The sequence below is a fragment of the Anabrus simplex genome, chromosome 1 (genome assembly GCF_040414725.1).
Source record: "Anabrus simplex isolate iqAnaSimp1 chromosome 1, ASM4041472v1, whole genome shotgun sequence".
In the NCBI taxonomy this organism is placed as follows: domain Eukaryota; kingdom Metazoa; phylum Arthropoda; class Insecta; order Orthoptera; family Tettigoniidae; genus Anabrus; species Anabrus simplex.
The window spans coordinates 268785009-268805015 of record NC_090265.1 but is presented as its reverse complement, the minus strand read 5'-3'; the positions used below and the strand labels follow the sequence as shown (position 1 = coordinate 268805015).

The window sequence follows — 20007 nt, the reverse complement described above, 5'->3', positions numbered from 1 at the left end:
AGAAAACAATAAAGATATCCCAATTACATGGACAGAAGTAGAGCAAGTTCTCCATAGGATGAGAAGTGGTAAGTCAGCAGGAGCTGATGAAATTACAGCCGACATGATTACAGCTGCTGGTCTGCCAGGAATACAGTGGTTGTATAGAGTTCTCAGAACTATATGGAAGGATAACAAAATACCTGAAGTTTGGACAAAAGGGGTGATAGTTCCTATCTTTAAGAAAGGGAGTAGAAGGAAAAGTGAAAATTACAGAGGCATTACCCTCCTTACATATTCTCTGGAAACCTGCACAGTAACATCAAAGGATTATAGTAGGATTCAAGCCTGTGAAATGAAATTTCTTAGAACTGCCCTCCAAAAGACCGACTTGATCATGTGAAAAATGATGAGATCTGATCTAACCTAGGTCTAAATGAATCGATGGAGGAAAGACTTAGGTCATCTAGACTTAAATGATTTGGGCATGTTAAACAAATGAATAGCACAAGGTTACCATGTACTTATTTGGAAAAGAGAATAACAGGTAGAAAACCAGCTGGAAGACCAAGAAGATGGATGGACCAACTGAGGGAAGACGTGGAGAGAAGAGGATGGAATTGGGAATCTGTCTTGGACAACGAAATGTTTTTGAATAGGCAACTTTGGAAGACGCTCGTTTTCAAACACCCTACCCGGCTCGCTGGAAGGGCAAACCGATGATGATGATGATGATGATGATGATGATGATGATGATGATGATTTATCAATATTGTCATTTAAAGCCTCTAGTTGAATTTGCACTTCTGTATTGTTGATTCCCCAGATCACTATGTCATCTGTAAACAACAATATTTTCATATCCCTCCATATCTTGTCTTTGTTTCCTTTAGAATTTTATCCATACACCATTATAAACATAAGTGGAGAAAATACACTTTCCTGTCTTAGTCCAGTTTGGTTTCTAAATGATCTGTTCTCCCCACTGGAGTCTGGACACAACTGGAACAATTCTTATAGAATGTCTTGTGTAGTATAGTGCATAATAATGGCTCAGCAGCAAAATCTTACTCCTGTTCAATTATTAACAGAACTTGAAAAGCTAGGAGAAGACAAATCAGGTGACGAAGATACAGTATATTATCAGATATAGACGTAATTGAATGACGATAAGGATTTTATACCTCAACAATGTGGTCATATGTCAGATAGTGATAGTGATTCGCCTAATAAAAGTATGTACACGGTGAACTTTGTATCTACAATAGACGCAGTTACTCCTTCAACTAGCTATGATCAATCTCTTGCAGCAGAAGATGATCCCTTATCAGGGGGCAACCTGTTCGAAGAGGAAGGGGATGAGGTGGGACAGGTAAAGCCTCCTTCATTTGCACCAGGGGATCAGTTATATGGTAAGGATGGAACAACTATTTGGATTGTTATCAATGGTAGAAGAAGAAGAAGAAGAAGAATGGAAGAATGGAAGAATGGCTGCGCAGAATGTACTGAAAGAGGCAACAGGGCCTACTTCTCAAGCTAAGCGCAACATAGAGACTATTCATCGATACATCCATGTTGAAGCATATAAAGATGTGTACAGAGACTGAAGCTCATAGACAGACAACGGATAACAATTAGTCTATTTCTTCTTAGTCTATTTCTTTAGAAGAAATAGATGCTTTTATTGCTTTATTATATGCTCATGGAGCTTACAAACTTACTAGTCTTGCCCCCTCTCACAAACACTATGACAAGAAACGGTTCAAAGAAATACTAAGATATCTGCGCTTTGATTTTCGTAAAACAGTCTTACCTAGACAGTCAGCAGGAGTGTGCTGAGTCGGGTGTGCCAGTACAGCGGGAGTGGAGTGCGAGCGGTGCGTGGAAGAAGGAAGACAGGAGTGAAGAGGAAGATGATTGGTGTCAATCAATATCGGACAGTTATCGGAAGTTGGCAGGGGCGAGGGAAGAAGGAAGCAGCCAGGAGTGAAGGAAATAAAGTGGAATCAAGATTGACGGGCGAGATGATATTGGTGGCAATGGTGATTATGCTACTGTTAGTCATACGGGGTGTGGAAGTAAACCCTGGACCGACTCGCAATGGCAACATGAGCTGGGAAGATGTGGAGGTAATAAGGAGGGTGGTTAGGAAGGTTGTGGAAGAAGTATGCCCATTTGAGCAAATTAAAAATATGATGAAGGAACAAATGAAAGAATTTGAGAATATGAGGCGATGGATACAGGGAAAAATAGACAAAACAAGGACCAAAGTAGGAATCAACGAGAGAAAAATTGCGTCACTTAAGGAGAAAATAAGGGACATGGAGGAAGAGGTGGTGAAACTGAAGGCTGAAATAGAAAGCAGCTGCCAAGAACGCAGGAAGAAACGCTTATTTATATATGGAGTGCTGGATGAAAAAGGAGAGGACAAAGTGTTAACAATCTACAAGGTTGGGGATCTCATCCAAAAAAGGATGAAAATTAACTTCAGTGAAGTTGATATAGACGATGTAGAGAGGATAGGTAAAGCACGGGGCAACAGGCTGATAAAAGTGAAGTTGTTTTCCACCCTGATGACGGAAATAGTGATAAGAGGCGCGGATAATCTACGTAGCACAAAAATCTGGATTAAAAGAGACATGGGAAGAGAAGGGATGAGGAATATATATACCCTAAAATAACATTTAGTCTGGGCCAGACTTCACGGGTTTAGAGCGTACATTAAGGGTCAACAACTAGTAGAACCAATGGCCGTTGGACTAGGTTTTGGACAGTGACAAAACTATGGGATTTGGAAGAGAATATGAAGAAAAAAGAAGAAATGGGGAAGAGAGTGGAAGAAAGGCAAGTTATGGACAGCAGTGTTAGAGAAGACGGACATGGTGATAACTAAGGGAAACAGGAAGTTAAGCGAGGGAAGGCAGGGAAATGAGCATAGTGAAAGTGCGATCGTACATAGTGAAAAGGAAAGTGCAGTCGACAACGGGGCGAGAATAGGAAGGCTTAGGGATACAGCTATGGACATAGACAGAGAAGAGGAAAGTTGGAGAGGCGAATGCAGTGAAGGAAGGAATGTGCAGAGTGAAGAGGAGAGAGCAGCGGAAACCAGGCAGAGAATAGAGCTGTATATGAGCAAAGGAAGAAGCAGGAGCTTAAGAGACATGTGGGGAATGAAGAAAAATGAAGAGGGTAGAGTCACAAGAAGTAAAACCTCTAATAAAGTAGTAAGTAAATAAGGGAATAGTGGTTGAAGACATGGTGGTATTATAGGGAAAGATAGTAAAGTAGTTTTAGATCATATGTGTCTGTATTTTAGGGTTTGGTTGGTGAAGAATGATGAAATTATAGTGGAGGGAGGTTTTGATATAGTCAAGATAAAAATAGGATATTTTAAGTGAATGTGTCTTTATGTAAATTGTAATTGTATGGCAATTATGAGCGAGTTATCAGCAAGTTAATGATGGTATTTTAAGTGAATATACCTTTAGCAACTTAATGGTGGACTAAAGTATATTTAATTTATAAGTGGAAGTGTTTAGTAAACAAGTATATGTTGGAAGGTGGCGGAGTGAGGTTGTTTTGGTACAAGAGGTAGATTTGTTGGTATATTGTATGTGAGCTAAGAGAGAGGAAGCCATTGAATTGTAATTTAATATGGAGTTTGGCTTGGTGTAATTGGATTGTTATTCATAAGGGGTTGATTTGGTGATATATGAGAGTGATTATGGTAAGTGGTAGTGTGTTTACGTTAGTTGTATAAGAGGAAGTAAATTTATGTTGGAAATGTATTGTCATTTGAAAGAGAGAGATATGGTGGTGTAGTTGAGATAAGAGTGATTAAATTATAGAGATGGTATGGTAATTATTATAAGGAGTAAGAGGTGGTGGTATAATTTAATGTGGAGGATGATTAAGAGTTGGTATTGGTGGAGCGTAAAGAATGATGATATTTAAGGAAAGGTGAAAAGGATATAGTTGGAAGGTGAGTGGAGTATAGTTGGTAAAGTGCTGAAGGTGGAGAGAATTGGTGATATGTATGTTTATAGTGAGCAACGAGAGGTATCGAGAAAGTTGAAAGTTTGAGATAATGGAGTGATTGTTAATAAGGAAAGATGGTTCAGTTGTTAAGAAGGAGGAAGTTATAGAGGCTGTGATATTATAGTTAAGTATATGTGAACGGTAATAGGGTAAGAAGTCACATAATGAGGACATAGCGAGTAACAGTGAGGATGAAAAAGTGATTTAATGTGTAATTTAATGTGGAGTTTGGGTCATTGCGAATTGGAAGTGTTACCGGTTTGCTAAGAGTGATAAATGTATCTAAATGATAAAAGAAGTTTGGACTAAGAGTGATCAGAGTTGTGTTTGTGAATTGACAGGAGGAAGCAAGATAATGGTGGATGTAGTGTTATTTGTAAGGGGTTGATTTGGTGGTTTGTGAAAGTGATCACTTATGAAGTATGGTGTTATAATGAAGGGCAGCGGCAAGGTGGTTGGAAGTTGGTCTGTGAGTGGTTAGAGGTACTGTTAAGAAGCCAAATTAGGTAGGTAGTGGAGTGTGTTTGTTAATTGTATTTGAGTAAGGAGTGAATAAGTTATACAGTGTGAAATTTAATATGGAGTTTGAGTCATTACGGCCTGGAAGTGTTTCCAGTATGATAAGAGTTAATAATTTAGCTAATTGGTAAGATGTTGGGGATTGAGGTCATAAGGAATAATGAAAGGTAACTTAAAGTAGAACAGTGGATATATTGTTGCATAGGTAAGCACAGGTCAGCACAGGTGAGTTGGTGTCAGCTAGCCTGAGTCAGTGAGGAAGCAGATAGCTGGGTTTGATGACATCACAGGAAAGAACATTATCCTTCCATGGTATGCCGGTGTGCAATTCTTATTTTGTTTTGTTTTGTTTTCTTCTGTTTTACCGGAAGGTAATTTATACTTATGCCGAGTTGCCAGCTACTGTTAAATCAGAGCTTAATTTTGTTTGTTTTGCCATTGCTTGGTTACTGTTTTATTTTAGTTGCCATGTAATTTTGTAATATACTATTTAAATTTTGTTTTAATATGTTGGTTGGTGATGTATTGCCATGGCGATCAGATCTTCGTTAGGAGCTGGCCAGGGGCCACCTTGCCGTGGTGACGATTAATTATCCTAATTTATCTTATTTTGTTAGCTCGCTTATTTAATTTAATATAATTTAGTTTCTCTATCGCTTACGTTAGAGTTAATAATTCATTTAATGTTATTTAATTTATTTTTTGAGAATCTATTATATGTGTATGTTAGTATACAAGCCTGTCTAGGTTGGGCTTATTATTTTTCTCCATTAATGGATCAATACTGGTGATGTGATGTATATTCTTCATGCAACAAAGTAGTCTGCGGAAAATGTCCGTGTAAGGTGATTACTTGTATAAATTGCTTATCAAGTGCTTGAATAGGTCTGTAAACTAATAGAGACTGTTATTTTTATCATCTCTTAAGTTTTCACGAAGGCATTCAATAGGATGTCCGCCAAAATATTTCATTGTTACCTATTAGAAGTGAAAGAAAATGAACAATTATTAATATTTAACAATGGATGGATATGTATACAACATATTCCAATGAATAAGTATGTTGTTTTTTAAATAAATTATTGAAGATTCACATATTTCCCAGACTCTGGATGCTAGAAACATATATCAGTAAACGGCAGCGGTCAAAATGACTGCCTGCTTCCTTTATAGGTATGAGGAAAATTCGGCCGTTCTAGTGTTAAGTCAGATCAATTGGGACCAGAGCCAATCAGGGATAATGAAAATCTGGGTTAATTGGAGATTGTAGGAAAAATCAATAAAAGAGAACTTCCATACTTACAGAAATGAAACATACTTATAGATTACAAACACAATGCCACTAAGCCAAGGACATTTAGGCATTTTCTGTTTTAGGCAGCCTTCTTCTTCTTTTGCTTTTCCTATATCCTGGTGGGATTGCAAGTGCATGTACATGTGGACTTGGCCCTATTTTACAACCGATAGCCCTTCCTGGCACCAACCCTATGGGAAAAGATATATTCAATGGTACCAAAGGGTAGTGACTTGGGGCAAACAAAAACGCCCAGTCCCCAAGTAGGAGGATTAACAGGACACAGTTAAAATCACTGACCTGGTCAAGAATCGAATCCAGGACCCTCTGAACCAAGGGCCGTAATGCTGACCATCCAGCCATGAAGCTGGACTTTGTATTGACTATTTTAAAATGAAATTAACTCTGAACGATGTTCAATAAGGGTTTTACTGTGTTTGGAAGTGCCCATTTGTTATTGAGCTCATGTCTGACAAGACAGACTAAAACCATATTGAAACAATTTACTCCCCAGCTACATTACAGTTAACCACTGTGTAATTTTTCAATTAGAGAGAGAGAGAGAGAGTGTGTGTGTGTATGTATACATTTATGCCTTGCTCTGGTCACGATATTTCTAAATCGAGAGAATGTCCTCTCAACTTCACAGAATGTGATCGTAGTGTTCATAGCTTTTATAGTTCATAGTGTTTATAGTTCATATAAAATATCTGAGGATTGCTACACGTTAGCGGCGTTAATAGTCTTTTATTGTTTTGGTACATGAGTTGAGGCACTTTCTGTAAAGTTGTTCTTTGTTATGGTAAAACTTTGTGAACACGTTAAAATCTTATTCATAAAGAAATACGGCACTGAGGAATAATCTGAGCACTGTTGGTGGCATATGCATTTTAAATGTGTCATCATACGAATTTTACCTAGTTTGTGTGTGTTGCTATATGTAAATTTATTCTCTTGCTTGGTTTTACGTAAGGCTGATGATGACATTGAAAACGTCGAAACCAGCACCTTAATGAAAATTAAAATGTTGTAATATAATTTATGTGCAGCAGTTTTGTATGTATTGAAAAGGTGGATTCCATTATAATAAATTACTTTTGTGATTCTCAGTTCAATATGGAACGGCGATGAAGTTTTTAACTTTAGAAAACTACTGAGATAGTGAAGCAAAAAAGGAAAATAAAATCATCTTCTTCTTGAAGTGCCAAGTCTGCAAGCAGCCAATGGCAATCATTTTGGCTATGTCATCCTCCTGATGGCTGTTCTGAAGAGAGCTGTAGGGGAAAACCACTGACGTTATTTCCCAGCCACGAGATTCTTCTTCTGCCCAGGCTGTCTTCTACATATCTTTCCCTGAAGGATGAGATGGAGTAGACTATACTTCTCAGGGTGTCACATCACATGACCGAAGTAGGCAAATTTCCAGGTCTTGATGGTGTTGATAACTTCTCACCCATTTTTCATCTATGTCAGAACGTCTTCATTTCAAATCCGATCCGCCCAGCTGATCCACAGCATACAGTGATAGTATCATGTCTCGAAGGCCTGAAGCTTTTGTTAAAGAAGTATGGAGTCCCAAAATAAAATAAAATGTAAAGTATTACAAGTAGGCAATTTTCACAAAACAGGCACTAATGATCAAAACAGGCACATACAGGCACTAACAAATGCCTTTTATTCATAATAATTTGACCTAAAATGGACTTTTATCTTTACTTGTACAAACACAAGTAAAGATGAACTTTTTCACTGCAGTAAAAGTTGGCTTACTTTCTTTTTTATTTCTGTACAACCTTAGAACTGTAACTTTAATGAAATGTTATATACTCACCTCCATAATACTGCTATCCCCTTGAACTGGACTAGGAGTTGTCACTGTAGTTCGCTGCTCGAGACTTAATGTCTTTTCTGCTGGTTTCTTATTCTTTCCAGCTGAAGTGTTGCGATCACGTGCAAACAGCCGACTTTTACGATCAGTCCCATCCTATGAACATGAAAATAAGAAGTGGCATTATTAATAAATAGGTTTCCTATTCTAATTATATTCTTTGATGAGTGTTGCTCAATAGCTTAACACAATGAGAGAGAGAGATAGGAAAACAGGAGTGTGCAGCACTTCTTAGTGGAAGGGAGATTACAATCCAGGTCAAAGAAGAGATGACTACACCACAAACAACCTTAGACAAAGGAAAATAATATCAGAATAGAAAGTGTGGCAAGCCTTGACAAGGAGTAGTGACTCCATTTATAAAATGGAAAAGCTTGAGAAAAGGATTTTGGGTACAGGCATAGTGTTGATGAAATTTTCTAATTTTTGTATTGTAAACAAAAAGTACCATCTGCAACAAACTTAAAATATGTTTATACACCCTAAAAGGCTAAATAACCAAGTTATACAAATACACTTGTTGGTAACCAGAGTTGGGAAGTAATTGAGCAAAAGGAAACAGATTACTTGTACTTTCCTAGTAATTTCTAATTGTAAGCATTACTTTATACAAAATGTAATTTTTACTCATAAATGTCCTTAAAATTAAAGACAGATATTCCTTCAAACCTCTGTAGGGCATACTTCCAGCAAATGCAAAGACGTACTTCCCCTCCAACAGGTCGAGGCTAAGCAACGAGAATTTTAAGAACCAATTATTTTGTAAAATGGCAAAGTCTTTGAAATGCTAACATCTACTACTAAAATAAAAATGATAGGTGAAAACTACTTTCAATAATTTGAAGCTATCATGTTTAGACTCACTTAGTGGTGACAGTCACTTAATGTCTATGCTATAAAAAACACAAAGAACTAATACCTTCTTATTTGCAAACTTTGGTATCATGTGAAAAAATGTTGGCTATTTTCTTAAAACTGTCTTTCTGCAAATGTAATTTAATTTTACTGATTACTTTGCTCTACAAGAAATTTCTAATTAAGTAAAATATTTCTTACATAACTCTTAATTCAGCCCAATTACCTTTTTCTTGTACTTTTAACATCACTGTTGATAACCATAATTAGACCTATTGTAATAATGATTTTCTCTGAAATAATTTCTTTACATGTGTATGTATTGTCAAGCACACAGCAAGTCAATTCAGGAAAGCAGGATTAAGTTTTACTCTAAATAAATTAATGTGATTCTTCCTAACTAGTGTCCCTAGTTCCCACACCAACATTATATGCAGTCCGTTTGGCACTGATTTATATTTGAAAATCCATACATCTGATATATGATTTGTGCCTAGATTACTGTCACAAAATGTTGCCACTACTACTATGTGGTCTTCATCAAACATGTTTGGTAGTGCTGTTACAACTGTTTACGATTTGTTTTCTCAACCAAAACATTATCAATAACTGTTTTTAACATTCTTTCACCCCAGCCATATCTAGTTATCTTTCTACTATTCTTCTTTCAAAACCAAGTGTTACCCACAATCATTCAGTTTCTCTCACAAAAGTCAATCAACTCATCTCCCTCGCTATTTCTTTTTCTATATCCAAAAGGACCAATGACTTCTTTCCCAATTATGTCATTTCCAACCTGCACATTGCCATCTCCCATGTCTATCACTTCCACATCAGTGATAATTTTCTCGAGTGTCTCCAAGAATTCCTCTACATTTTCCTCACTGTTTACAGTTTGGGTCTTGGATGAAGTCTTTCACTCCTTCTTTCGTCCTCAGTTGTACTCTGATTATACTGTCACTGACATAGTCACCTTATCTACCTATTCATCCAAGGTTTTGTTAACAGTAACTCCTATCCCATTATTTGCCTTACCTCCACCACTCATGTATACGGTGTAATCCTCTATCTTCTTCACTCCCTTTCCCTTCCACTTGACCTCACTCAATCCCATCATTGCAACATCAACTCTTCTGACCTTCCTGTCAGTGTCATAACATTAATTATTCCCATTTTCATAATACTGGTTGCTGGTCGCCCACTTATCACAGCTCCCCCAGCACAAGAATGGTGCATTGCCTGCATGGTATGCCCTAACCTTTTCCGAGGTTGATATTTACCATCACTCATTTTTAGGCTACTGTTACAATGAGGCCACTGCTCCAAAATGCATTTTAAAGCTACTGCCAGCAATTATTCAGGTCGCCCCTTACATGGGGAAGGTTGATCAAAATTGTCTCCAAATCCACCCTTAGTCTCAGATATAGATGACTAGAACAAAATCAAAATACTCACATACTGCTAATAAAAGGAGGTATGACTAATAAGTAATAAATAACGCTATAATTTAGAAACCAAGCATGCCAAGATCTGCTGCGAGGCCATAGCAGTATGCTAGCATAGCGAAGTCAACAACTCGGCAGTTCGCCAGCCTCACAGAGAACCGTGGCCTCACAATAAAGCAACTCAGCAGTACAATGTACCATTCTGGCAGCTAATGTGTTAAAACTGTCCACTTGGTCGATTTCCTCATCTCCCAGTGTAATAGTGATCTTTTCCTGTTTCACTCCTATGTTCATATATTTTGTCTTAAAAAAATCATTCCATATTTTACACAGGTGTTGTTAAGGTCTTAACATCTGCATAACATGCTTTCCACATTCTACTAGAATTACCATGCCATCTGCAAATCTTATGCACTATATTTTTTCCTCCTCCTTCCATCAAAACAATCTTTAATGATTTCCTCTAAATAAATATTTAAGAGAGTGGGCAACAGGCAACATCCCAATCTCTGCTGTCATTTCCTCTCCAATTTTCACTCTTACAATTTGGTTTAGATACAAGTCTTTGAATTATCTTCTGTATTTTCAATCAGTTCCCATTTTCTTAAGTACTAGCAATAGCTTATTCCATTCCACATGAGCTTTATTTATGTTCATTCCAAATTTTACTCAGGTGTTGTTCAGGTCTTTTAACATCTGCCTAACTTGCTTTCTCCAAATTTACGAATACGGCATATGCTCTCTTTTTCTTCCCCATGTATCTTTCTCTTATAACTCTGTGGTCTAAGAGCATTCCTTGTTCCTACTCCTTTCCTAAAACCATATTGTTCTTTCCTAATACACTTATTTAGTTTCCCATACAATTGATAGTTCTAAGCACTATTTTTTAAAATGTCCTGTGTTTATTATATTTTTTGGTATTTTTCCTCTTTGAAATCTTCCAGCCATTTTCCTCTATCATATCTCATTACATAGTGTTAGCAATTTTTCTTTTCAATCCCCTTTTAAGATCTTTGTACTTCATCTCTTCCCCCTTGGTTTCCCACTTATAATCTTCTTTATGAATTCCCCTAACTCACTTTAATAATAATAATAATAATAATAATAATAATAATAATAATAATAATAATAATAATAATAATAATAATAATAATAATAATAATAATAATAATAATAATAATAATAATAATTTAAAAAACAATTTATCACTTTAATAATGCTTTGTTGCCAGTCTGCACACAGCAGAATGGGCATAGCATCTGCTGAACTGCTTTGTTAGGTAATGATGTCATTATTATGATTCCATTCAATCAAATATGCCTGTTCTTTGCAATTACGCATCCATGGGATGGACCAAAAGTTCTCCCACCCCCACCCCTGCCCCTCTCCCGATATATTAATACAGACTCAAGCTGTAAGATCTACCATATTTCTGAATGAATTTATAAAGCCTGTTACGGACTAATATTTCAGTACTTGACAGTCATTAAGCAACATTTTATGCTTGTATTGGTATTCCTGATGGTACTACATTAGTGCTGACAACTATAAGTTTTGTTATTCTTGTATGTTTAATCTTTTTTGTGGGTTCTGTGGTGGTAGCCAGTCTGTTTACTTTTGTGAAGTACGCGCGCAAGTAACGTCTTGTAGTTGCGTATCAAGATACTGTTATTATTGAAAGACAGTGTGCTGTAATAATTGATAGCTTGTATTCAAGGGAATAAACAATATGTGTAAACATAAATCAGCCTTAGCTAAGCGAAGAATTACTGAACTTTTGATAGGAAAGAGATGGGGATCAGCTATTACCGGACAGGAGTCTCCATTACAGAAATCAGGGACAAAAGGTCATGAAATGTTATTGGAATCAGATTGTTCTCATCAGAAAAGTGTCGCATCAACTTCAAGACATGCAAGTCCTGCACCTATACCCAACAATCATGGTGACAGAAATACAATCCCCATAACTTTGACTAAGGAAAGGTAGCACTGTGAAAAACAAAATGCAGGTGAATCATTTACCATTCTTTGGAGAGGGAGAAGAAGAGACAAGCTTCCAGAGTTACCAGTATTCATACAGAAGCTGCTAAGAAAGGAGGGGAAGGAAAAACATACAGTTCTGGTGACTTCTAGGTAATGAATCAGGAAGAAAATGTCACTTGAACTTTGTATTAATTTTCCCGCCAACTGTAATTTTTACACTTAAATCCCATTTTTCTCCCATAATATCCAGCCAATTGTAACAAAATTAGCATGGTATATGTATCACAACTATATTAAGAAACCTGCGTATGGAATTTTTTATTACAGAATTTTTTCAAGTAGTAGAGATTTATAAGTCCAAAATTTTAGAATGTCAAAATTACACCAAGTTTAGAACGATATATCTTCCTATGTAAATTGTATACAGAAAAACAGATTAGTAGTGCTTTTAAAAGTCATATTATCTACCTAATTACAAATTTACATTAACATGTTAATTAACTTTCATGAAAAAATGGAATTAAAAATTTCAAAAAGATATTCAAAATTTTTTTTTGGAAAAACTATTAATTGTACATGAATGAAATTTTTGTGATATCTCTACTTTTATGTAGGTGACCTTCCCACAAAGTTTCAAGAAAATACATGCATTAGGTAAAAATATCTTTTTATCTCCAGAGTGTTGTCTTAAGCTAAGCCAATTTCCTTTTGCTTTGTCAGTCCCTCTCTGTAACTTATTATTCCCTCTCTCTTCCATTTTATCCAACATTTCCTGCATGGTCCATTCCTTTCGTGATGTTCTCTTTAATTCCCAGGTTTCTTTAAGACAATTCTTGATATTCTCCCATCCCTCATTTATACCTGTAGCTTCATTTTTGTTTGCAACAGTTCATAAACTTCTTTTCAAATTCTTCTGGTTTTGCATCTTCCTTTAGTTCTTGTGTGTTTATTCTTTCCTCTTTCCTTGCTTTGCACATCTTCTTCAGTTTTAGATGCATCTCCCCTGCGACTAGGTTATGATCAGCCTTTCACTTTCTTAATCGGATTAAAATTCAGTACAGTAGATAATGTCATACCAAAGTTTGAACTTATATACATATTTGACATGTATTTATTCTGACTTATATAAATTAGTTTGTATTCCTAACATTTGAATAATCATAAAAATCACACCTTGTTTTTATCCTCAGAACTCTTAGGAGGAGATGATGCCATTTGCTGTGGATCACTGTACTCATGATCAGTCCAGTTCTCTGGGTGTGAGTCAGAATCAGCCTTTTTTGAACTCTCGTCACTGAGACGATCTTGTCCTTTTTCTGAAACATCACATTATGCAGGTTCTTAGAGAATCTGTCATTACAAAGAAAAGCAACATGAAAAATAAGAGGCGGATGCTCAACTGTAAAGTAGTCAACAAACCAAACAAAGAGCAGTTTGTTCACATTTCACAAATAACAAAGGATACATATTAAATGGGAGAGGTAAAATATTGTGATAAAAAACATGACAATGTTATAGTCCATATTCATAAGAAATAAGAAATATATAATAATAGGTACAACACAAAGCCTTTGGCCCAGGGAATAAAAATATTCCTTTTCTCAGCAGTATTCAGTCATACCTGTGAGTATAGAAACTGTTAAAAGATCATTTCAGTACTCCATATACTCTCCCCTAGCAGTAATGCTAACCACACCAATGGCTTGGGAACAATCATAGAGATGACAAAAATATCTTCCTGTGGAATGAAGATCCATGCACATGCTACTGATACTAGGGTCCACAAGAATTGGAGTCTGATGTTCAGCAGAAAAAGTGCTCTTGAAAATGGTCTGCTGCCACAGTAACAATCCCAGTGACGCCACATTTTAGGGATACTATCACAACGTGACTTGGCTTGCTGTCACTTGTGTGATAGAATATTTGCAGTGGTAGTGTGTTACTTGGTATTGCTTTAAGTGTTTGTGGTCTAAATATTATTATTTTTGTTGTTGTTTTCATTGTTGTTAGATTATTTTTGTTAGTTAATTAGTGGGAATTTTTTATTACAGAATTTTTTCAATTTACATTAACATGTTAATTAAATTTCATGAAAAAATAGAATTAAAAATTTCAAAAAGAAATTCAAAACATTTTTTTGTGGAAAAACTAATAATTGCACATGAATGAAATTTTTGTGATATCTCTACTTTTATGTAGATGACATTCCTACAAAGTTTCATGAACATCCATGCATTAGATAAAAATATCTTTTTATCTCCAGAGTGTTGTCTTAAGCTAGTTTTCCTAGTGTTATTCGATTGTAGATTTTAGTGGTCTCCTAGTGTGACTAATGTTTGTTAGAAGTGCTTCATCATTCATTAACGAACTACTATATATAGTTTTATTTTCTTCATTCTTGTGAGTGTATAACAGTGACTTCTAATTACAAGTTATAAATCTCATCGTTAGGTCCGTATTGATCAACATATATGTTTCTGAAATAATGTTTCTTGAGAGTCTACCTTTTCAATACATTATGGGTTTTTATTAACATAAATATTGCTACATCATTAATATGTCTTAAGCGGGACATGTTTCACATATTTTCTAGGCATCTTCAGCCTGCTTAAGACCCTCTTAAGACATATTAATGATGTAGCAATATTTATGTAAATTAATAAAAAAAAACCATAATGTATTGAAAAGGTGGATCCTCCAGAAACATTCTTTCAGAAAGGAATGACTTCTTAGTCGAAGAAAATGGTGAGGAACACAACTGGCAGAGATGCGACTGTTCAAAGCCAGGGAAGGAAAATTGTGTTAGTGTGGAATTTCTTTGAAAGGGAAGTGGACAGCATTCAGTATTCTGTGGACAATATTCAGTATTCTGCCTTAAATACTGAAGTTATTAGAACAAGCTTACACATGGATCACATTTTATTAAATTCCATTAGGTTTACATGTTTTATTAAGCACTCAACCTGCATTAAAGAATGACAACAGGTGGAGGCAACCATGCTTATGCAGCATATACAGTATTGTGGTTGCTCCTTTTGCCAATCAGATGTCAGACTCCACCTCTCATTGCCCCAAGTATAGTGCCACAGTTGCACAAGTGTTGACGCGGATACCATATTTATTTGCATAATTTTTAAGGTTGGAGGATAAGAAAAAATACGTAAATTTAATTTAGAACCTACAATACCAATGGAACTCCACCACTCTTTTGGTATGGTCCTTTGGCAATCACTGGCATCCAGATGCCCTCCTTCAAAGAGAAAAGTTGTTATTATCAGCGGAAAATGGTAAATAAAAATGTAAACAGCTCATGGGATGGGTTTAAAGAAATTGTAGAGGAGTATGAAAACAGGTATGCACGAAGGCGGATCAAAATATAAACGGGAATTTGAATGTACCGTTGCTGTTAGTAATAATTCCGAGGCGGGGCTTTGCCAGGATGTTGGTGGGGGTGTCTGGAGAAGGGGTTTGCACGTGCGAATGATGGTGGAGAGCTGGACTGCTTCAGTACACCATGAGTGAGCAAGAGGTGAACACGTCTGTTGCGTAATGCATCATTATCAAATTTCTCGCAAAAGACGGCACCAAACCTTCCGAAATTTTGAGACAGCTCCGCGCACGGTTTGAGGAAGAAACACTTTTGCAGACTCAAGTGTATGAGAGGACTAAAAAATTTGTGGCAGGAAGAGAAGCTGTGGAAAATGAACCTCATGAAAGGAGATCATGGACAAGCATCACTACAGACAACATTGTTGCTATTTGTGACATTATTAGTGAAGAATGGCGAATACAAATTTCATAAATTGTTTTAGCTGTAAGAATAAGATGATCTCCATTTCACAGAACTGTCTGCCACGTGGGTTCCACGTCTCCTCAACCAGGAACAAAAAACTTTCAGTGGCGAAGCTATTAGTTAATAACGGGTAGGCAGGAAAGCTTTCCTTAAAGTTTATTGTAGAGTAGTTCCAAATGTCAAGTTTTCTTGGTTGCAAAGTGGTCAGTCACAGGGTCCTTCAATACTTGATCACTCATCGATTCCTTCACAAAAGCTTTCTCAATAGAAATAGCTCCAAGACTACTGAGTCTTTCATTGATCATCGTATTACGCAAGTATGTTTGTATCCTCTTCAGAGTGTTCATACTCCTTTCAGAGGAAGCCGTGGTCACAGGAAATGTTAATATTATACGAATCAATTTTGAAACTTACGCATACACTGGTTCTAGATCATTGAGGACAATACAGTAGAACCTCGATTATATGTTCCCAGAAACTACATTTTCCCCGCATTATTCGTTCAAATTACGTGGTCCCGCGAGCATCCTAATCAAATCACGTTGTAAAAACCCCGCATTATCCGTTCCTTGAAGAAACTATTTCCTGGATCAACCATCCAGAAATTTCAGTCCCATCAATGCTAAATCCTTGATCACTCATTTTTCAAGAAACTGTATCTTACAAAAGAACGGCTACGGCTTACTTACGGATCTTGGTGTTGACGTCCCGTCATTGCGGTAATTTGAGGAAGTGCTGAACTGGAAAAGCGATCGGCGGTGAACTTGCATAAGGGACCATCTTAGCATCACATTCAAATAGTATTGTTTAGAGAATCCTCGGAAATCATAAAGCAGAGTGTGCCCACAACAATTGGGAGGAGACAGAACGCATTTCAATAGCTCTATTTGAAGACAGAACAAGTTTCGTCAAATGTTCGTACGTGCAAAACGTCTATATTATGTCCAAGGTTAGATGTTATTTTTTATTTTTTTTATTTTTTTTAGTATATCGCCGAACAGGTCTTCGGCATTTCCCTCAGGGCACCGTATAGTCACTGGGCTTTTAGGCAGGAATTGAAACTGGTCCTTCATAAGTAACAGAAATTTAGTACTGGTACCTTAATATTATTGTACACGATTCTTGGCACAGGCCAGAGCAAAGTGTAGCTTCCATCAAAGTCCCAGTCTCATTCATGGCTGTGACAGTATGGAAGCTGCTGGGGTATGGGTGGTGCTGAGTAATGACATTTGGAGCACAACTAGTGTCTGAGTGTTATGAAAGGTGTTGCTCATAGGATCAGTCGTGCTGCAGTGGCACCTTCTGGTCCAGTGAGGAAAGCAATGGCAAACTACCTCACTCCTCATCTTGCCTAGTACGCCTCATTTGAGCTCTGCCATTGGTTTTTGCAGTTTCCCTATAACTGCATAGCCTTTGGTGGTGCTATTTGAGGATCCAACCAGCCTCTGGGCTAATGACCTAACAGACCTAACAGACAGACGATTATGCTATCGAGACCAGAACAGATGTTGCACCTTACATACATAAAGCCATGGGAGGTTTTGGGATTGCCTATTACTCTTTTCATCCTAATATAAGACTGGGAATTCCATGCTTTTGTGTTAAAATGTTATAAAAACCGCAGTCGTTTTATTTGTGCACGTTACATTTAAAAACTTTGTATCATTTCTCACTCATACCGACTTGTAAGCCGGCATTACACCTACCGAGTACTCGGCCGAGACAGTGCATTCGGCCGAGTACTCGACTAATGTGATAAGTACAGTCAGTACTCAGCCTAGTATTGAGCGAGTGATTTGGGCGAGATAGTGGATAGAAATGTGGCCCAACTGCTCGGTCGAATGAGACAGTGCATTCGGCCGAGTACTCGACTAATGTGATAAGTACAGTCAGTACTCAGCCTAGTATTGAGCGAGTGATTTGGGCGAGACAGTGGACAGAAATGTGGCCCAACTGCTCGGTCGAATGAGTACCCCCAGCACCTGCCCACTCACCTCGGCACTTCAATCGCTCAGATCAAAATTAGATGTATGGCTTTTCAGGCATTTTGCTCTATTAACCAGCATTTCGTCTTAGGTCTGACACTAGACTCTTCAGAGTGGGATGTGTCAGACCCTACCCACTGATGCTGGGGTGTATGCAGGTGAACTTATCAGAAGCCTATTTATGAGGCACAGTCTGATAACTGCATACGGGAGATAAAGTCAATTGTGAAGGAGTGTTCTTGTTTTGCCTGGCACGCTGTGATTTGATTTCTTCAATGACAATGGCTAAATGGAGTAGTGAAACAACGTTAAAATTCTGCTTATGAATCTGCTATGAATTTACCTGACTTTGGTGTACCAGATGTAAAAAGTAAAATTAAAAACTGTTGTTGTTAATCTTTCATTTCCTCTATTATGGCAGGTACGATCATGTTGCAATAGTGTTTAAAACCTCTCCATTTTCCTTCTTCTTCTTTATTTCTTAATCTGCTTACCTTCCAGGGTTGGTTTTTCCCTCGGACTCAGCGAGGGATCCCACCTCCACTGCCTCAAGGGCAGTGTCCTGGAGCTTCAGACTCTAGGTCGGGGGATACAACTGGGAAGGATGACCAGTACCTTGCCCAGACGGTCTCACCTGCTATACTGAACAGGAGCCTTGGTGGGGATGGGATGTTTGGAACGGAGAGACAAGGAAAGGGAAGGATGCGGCCGTGGCTTTAAGCTAGGTACTATCCCGGCATTTTCCTGGAGAAGTGGGAAACCACGAAAATCCACGTCCAGGATGGCTGAGGTGGGAATCGAACCCACTTCTACTCAGTTGACCTCCCAAGGCTGAGGATCCTGTTCCAGCCCCGGTACCACTTTTCAAATTTCATGGCAGAGCCTGGAATCGAACCCGGGCCTCCGGGGGTGGCAGCTAATCACACTAACCACTACACCACAGAGGCGGACCTCATTTTCCTACTTCGCGTAACCATGTTCCCGCACCCTTCAAACGTTTCAATGCACTGCCTCGTCCACTGTCTCTTCCTCGTGTAATCACATCTACTCCTCAATAAGTTAGTCGGCCGAGTAACAAAGCGAGTGACTCTGCCCCGTACTCGGTAGGTGTAATTCCGACTGTACAGCGAGCGCACTTTCCAGTTGAGTTCAAGGTCGCGAATAATCGTAATTTCGGGATTAATGATATTTTTTTCTCTTTCTAATTTGATTGTGATTAATGACGGGCAGAACTGAATATAATGCATTCGAGAACTTGAGGATTGATACTTACATTCGAAACCATATTCTTGAGTTCAACATAACCTTTAAAAGTTGATGTAGGCCTAATTTACGCGCTACAAGATTTCCATAAACTGACTACGAACAATATACCGGTGACCAAATTACAATGGAAGATTAAAAAATAAAGGATTTCTCCATCATGCTGGGCGCTTTTGTATTTAATGTGCTTTATTTTATTAGATTAGAGAATTAAAAACTACTTGTGGTCAATTGTTGTTTGGCTTGGCATTACGGGTATTAGATTTTTCGAAAAGTTTTGCTAATCAAAGTTGCTGAACTGAAAGAAGTTTTCAAAGAAATTTGACGAAGTTTCCCCGGTAAAACTGAATGTAAAGTTTCGAGATTTTTAAGTTGCGTACCGGTAATTAAACTTTTGAAGCCAGCCCCATGGTCTAACTTGCCTGCCTCTCACCCGGAGAGCCCAGGTTCGATTACTGGCCAGGTCAGGCCTTTTTACCTGAATATGAGGGCTGGTTCCAGGTTCAGTCATTCTACGATTACCTTTAATTGAGGAGCTATTTAATAGTGATATGGCGACCCCAGTCTAGAGAGCCAGGAATAACAGTCGAGACGATTCATCACACTGACCATGCGTCACCTTGTAATCTGCAGGCCTTTGGACGGTGGTCGTTTGATAGGCGGAAGGCCCATTGGGGCTGTAGTTTGGTTTGGTTTGGTTTGGTTTGGTTTAGGGGCGTTTGTAAGATTATAAGTGTACATATTCATTTTTGTGATGTTTAGCCAATTCATTTGTTCCTGAGTTTTTCGTTTTCCCATGTTGTACGATTTTTATTTATTTTTTATTTTTTTTCCGTGATCCCTCCAAAAATGGAGAATCGAGGTTCCACTGTATAATGTAAAAGTTTGTTGAGGGGACAAATGTTTCACTATATGGAAATAAATGTTAATGAATTCATTTTCAAATCTTTCTCTATTCAAAAAGG

The 20007-nt window shown here is 37.6% G+C and overlaps 1 protein-coding gene across 1 annotated transcript in view; it reads right to left on the bottom strand.

Moving 5' to 3' along the window:
* The window catches only part of KrT95D (phosphofurin acidic cluster sorting protein KrT95D), a 368788-nt gene that overhangs the window by 112739 nt on the left and 236042 nt on the right, over nucleotides 1–20007 (bottom strand). The window contains exons 9-10 of the mRNA XM_068225917.1: nucleotides 13175–13317; nucleotides 7662–7814 (exon numbers count right to left, since the gene is read on the bottom strand). Of these exons, the coding sequence (XP_068082018.1) occupies nucleotides 7662–7814; nucleotides 13175–13317 (296 nt within the window). The remainder of the gene's footprint in view (nucleotides 1–7661; nucleotides 7815–13174; nucleotides 13318–20007) is intronic.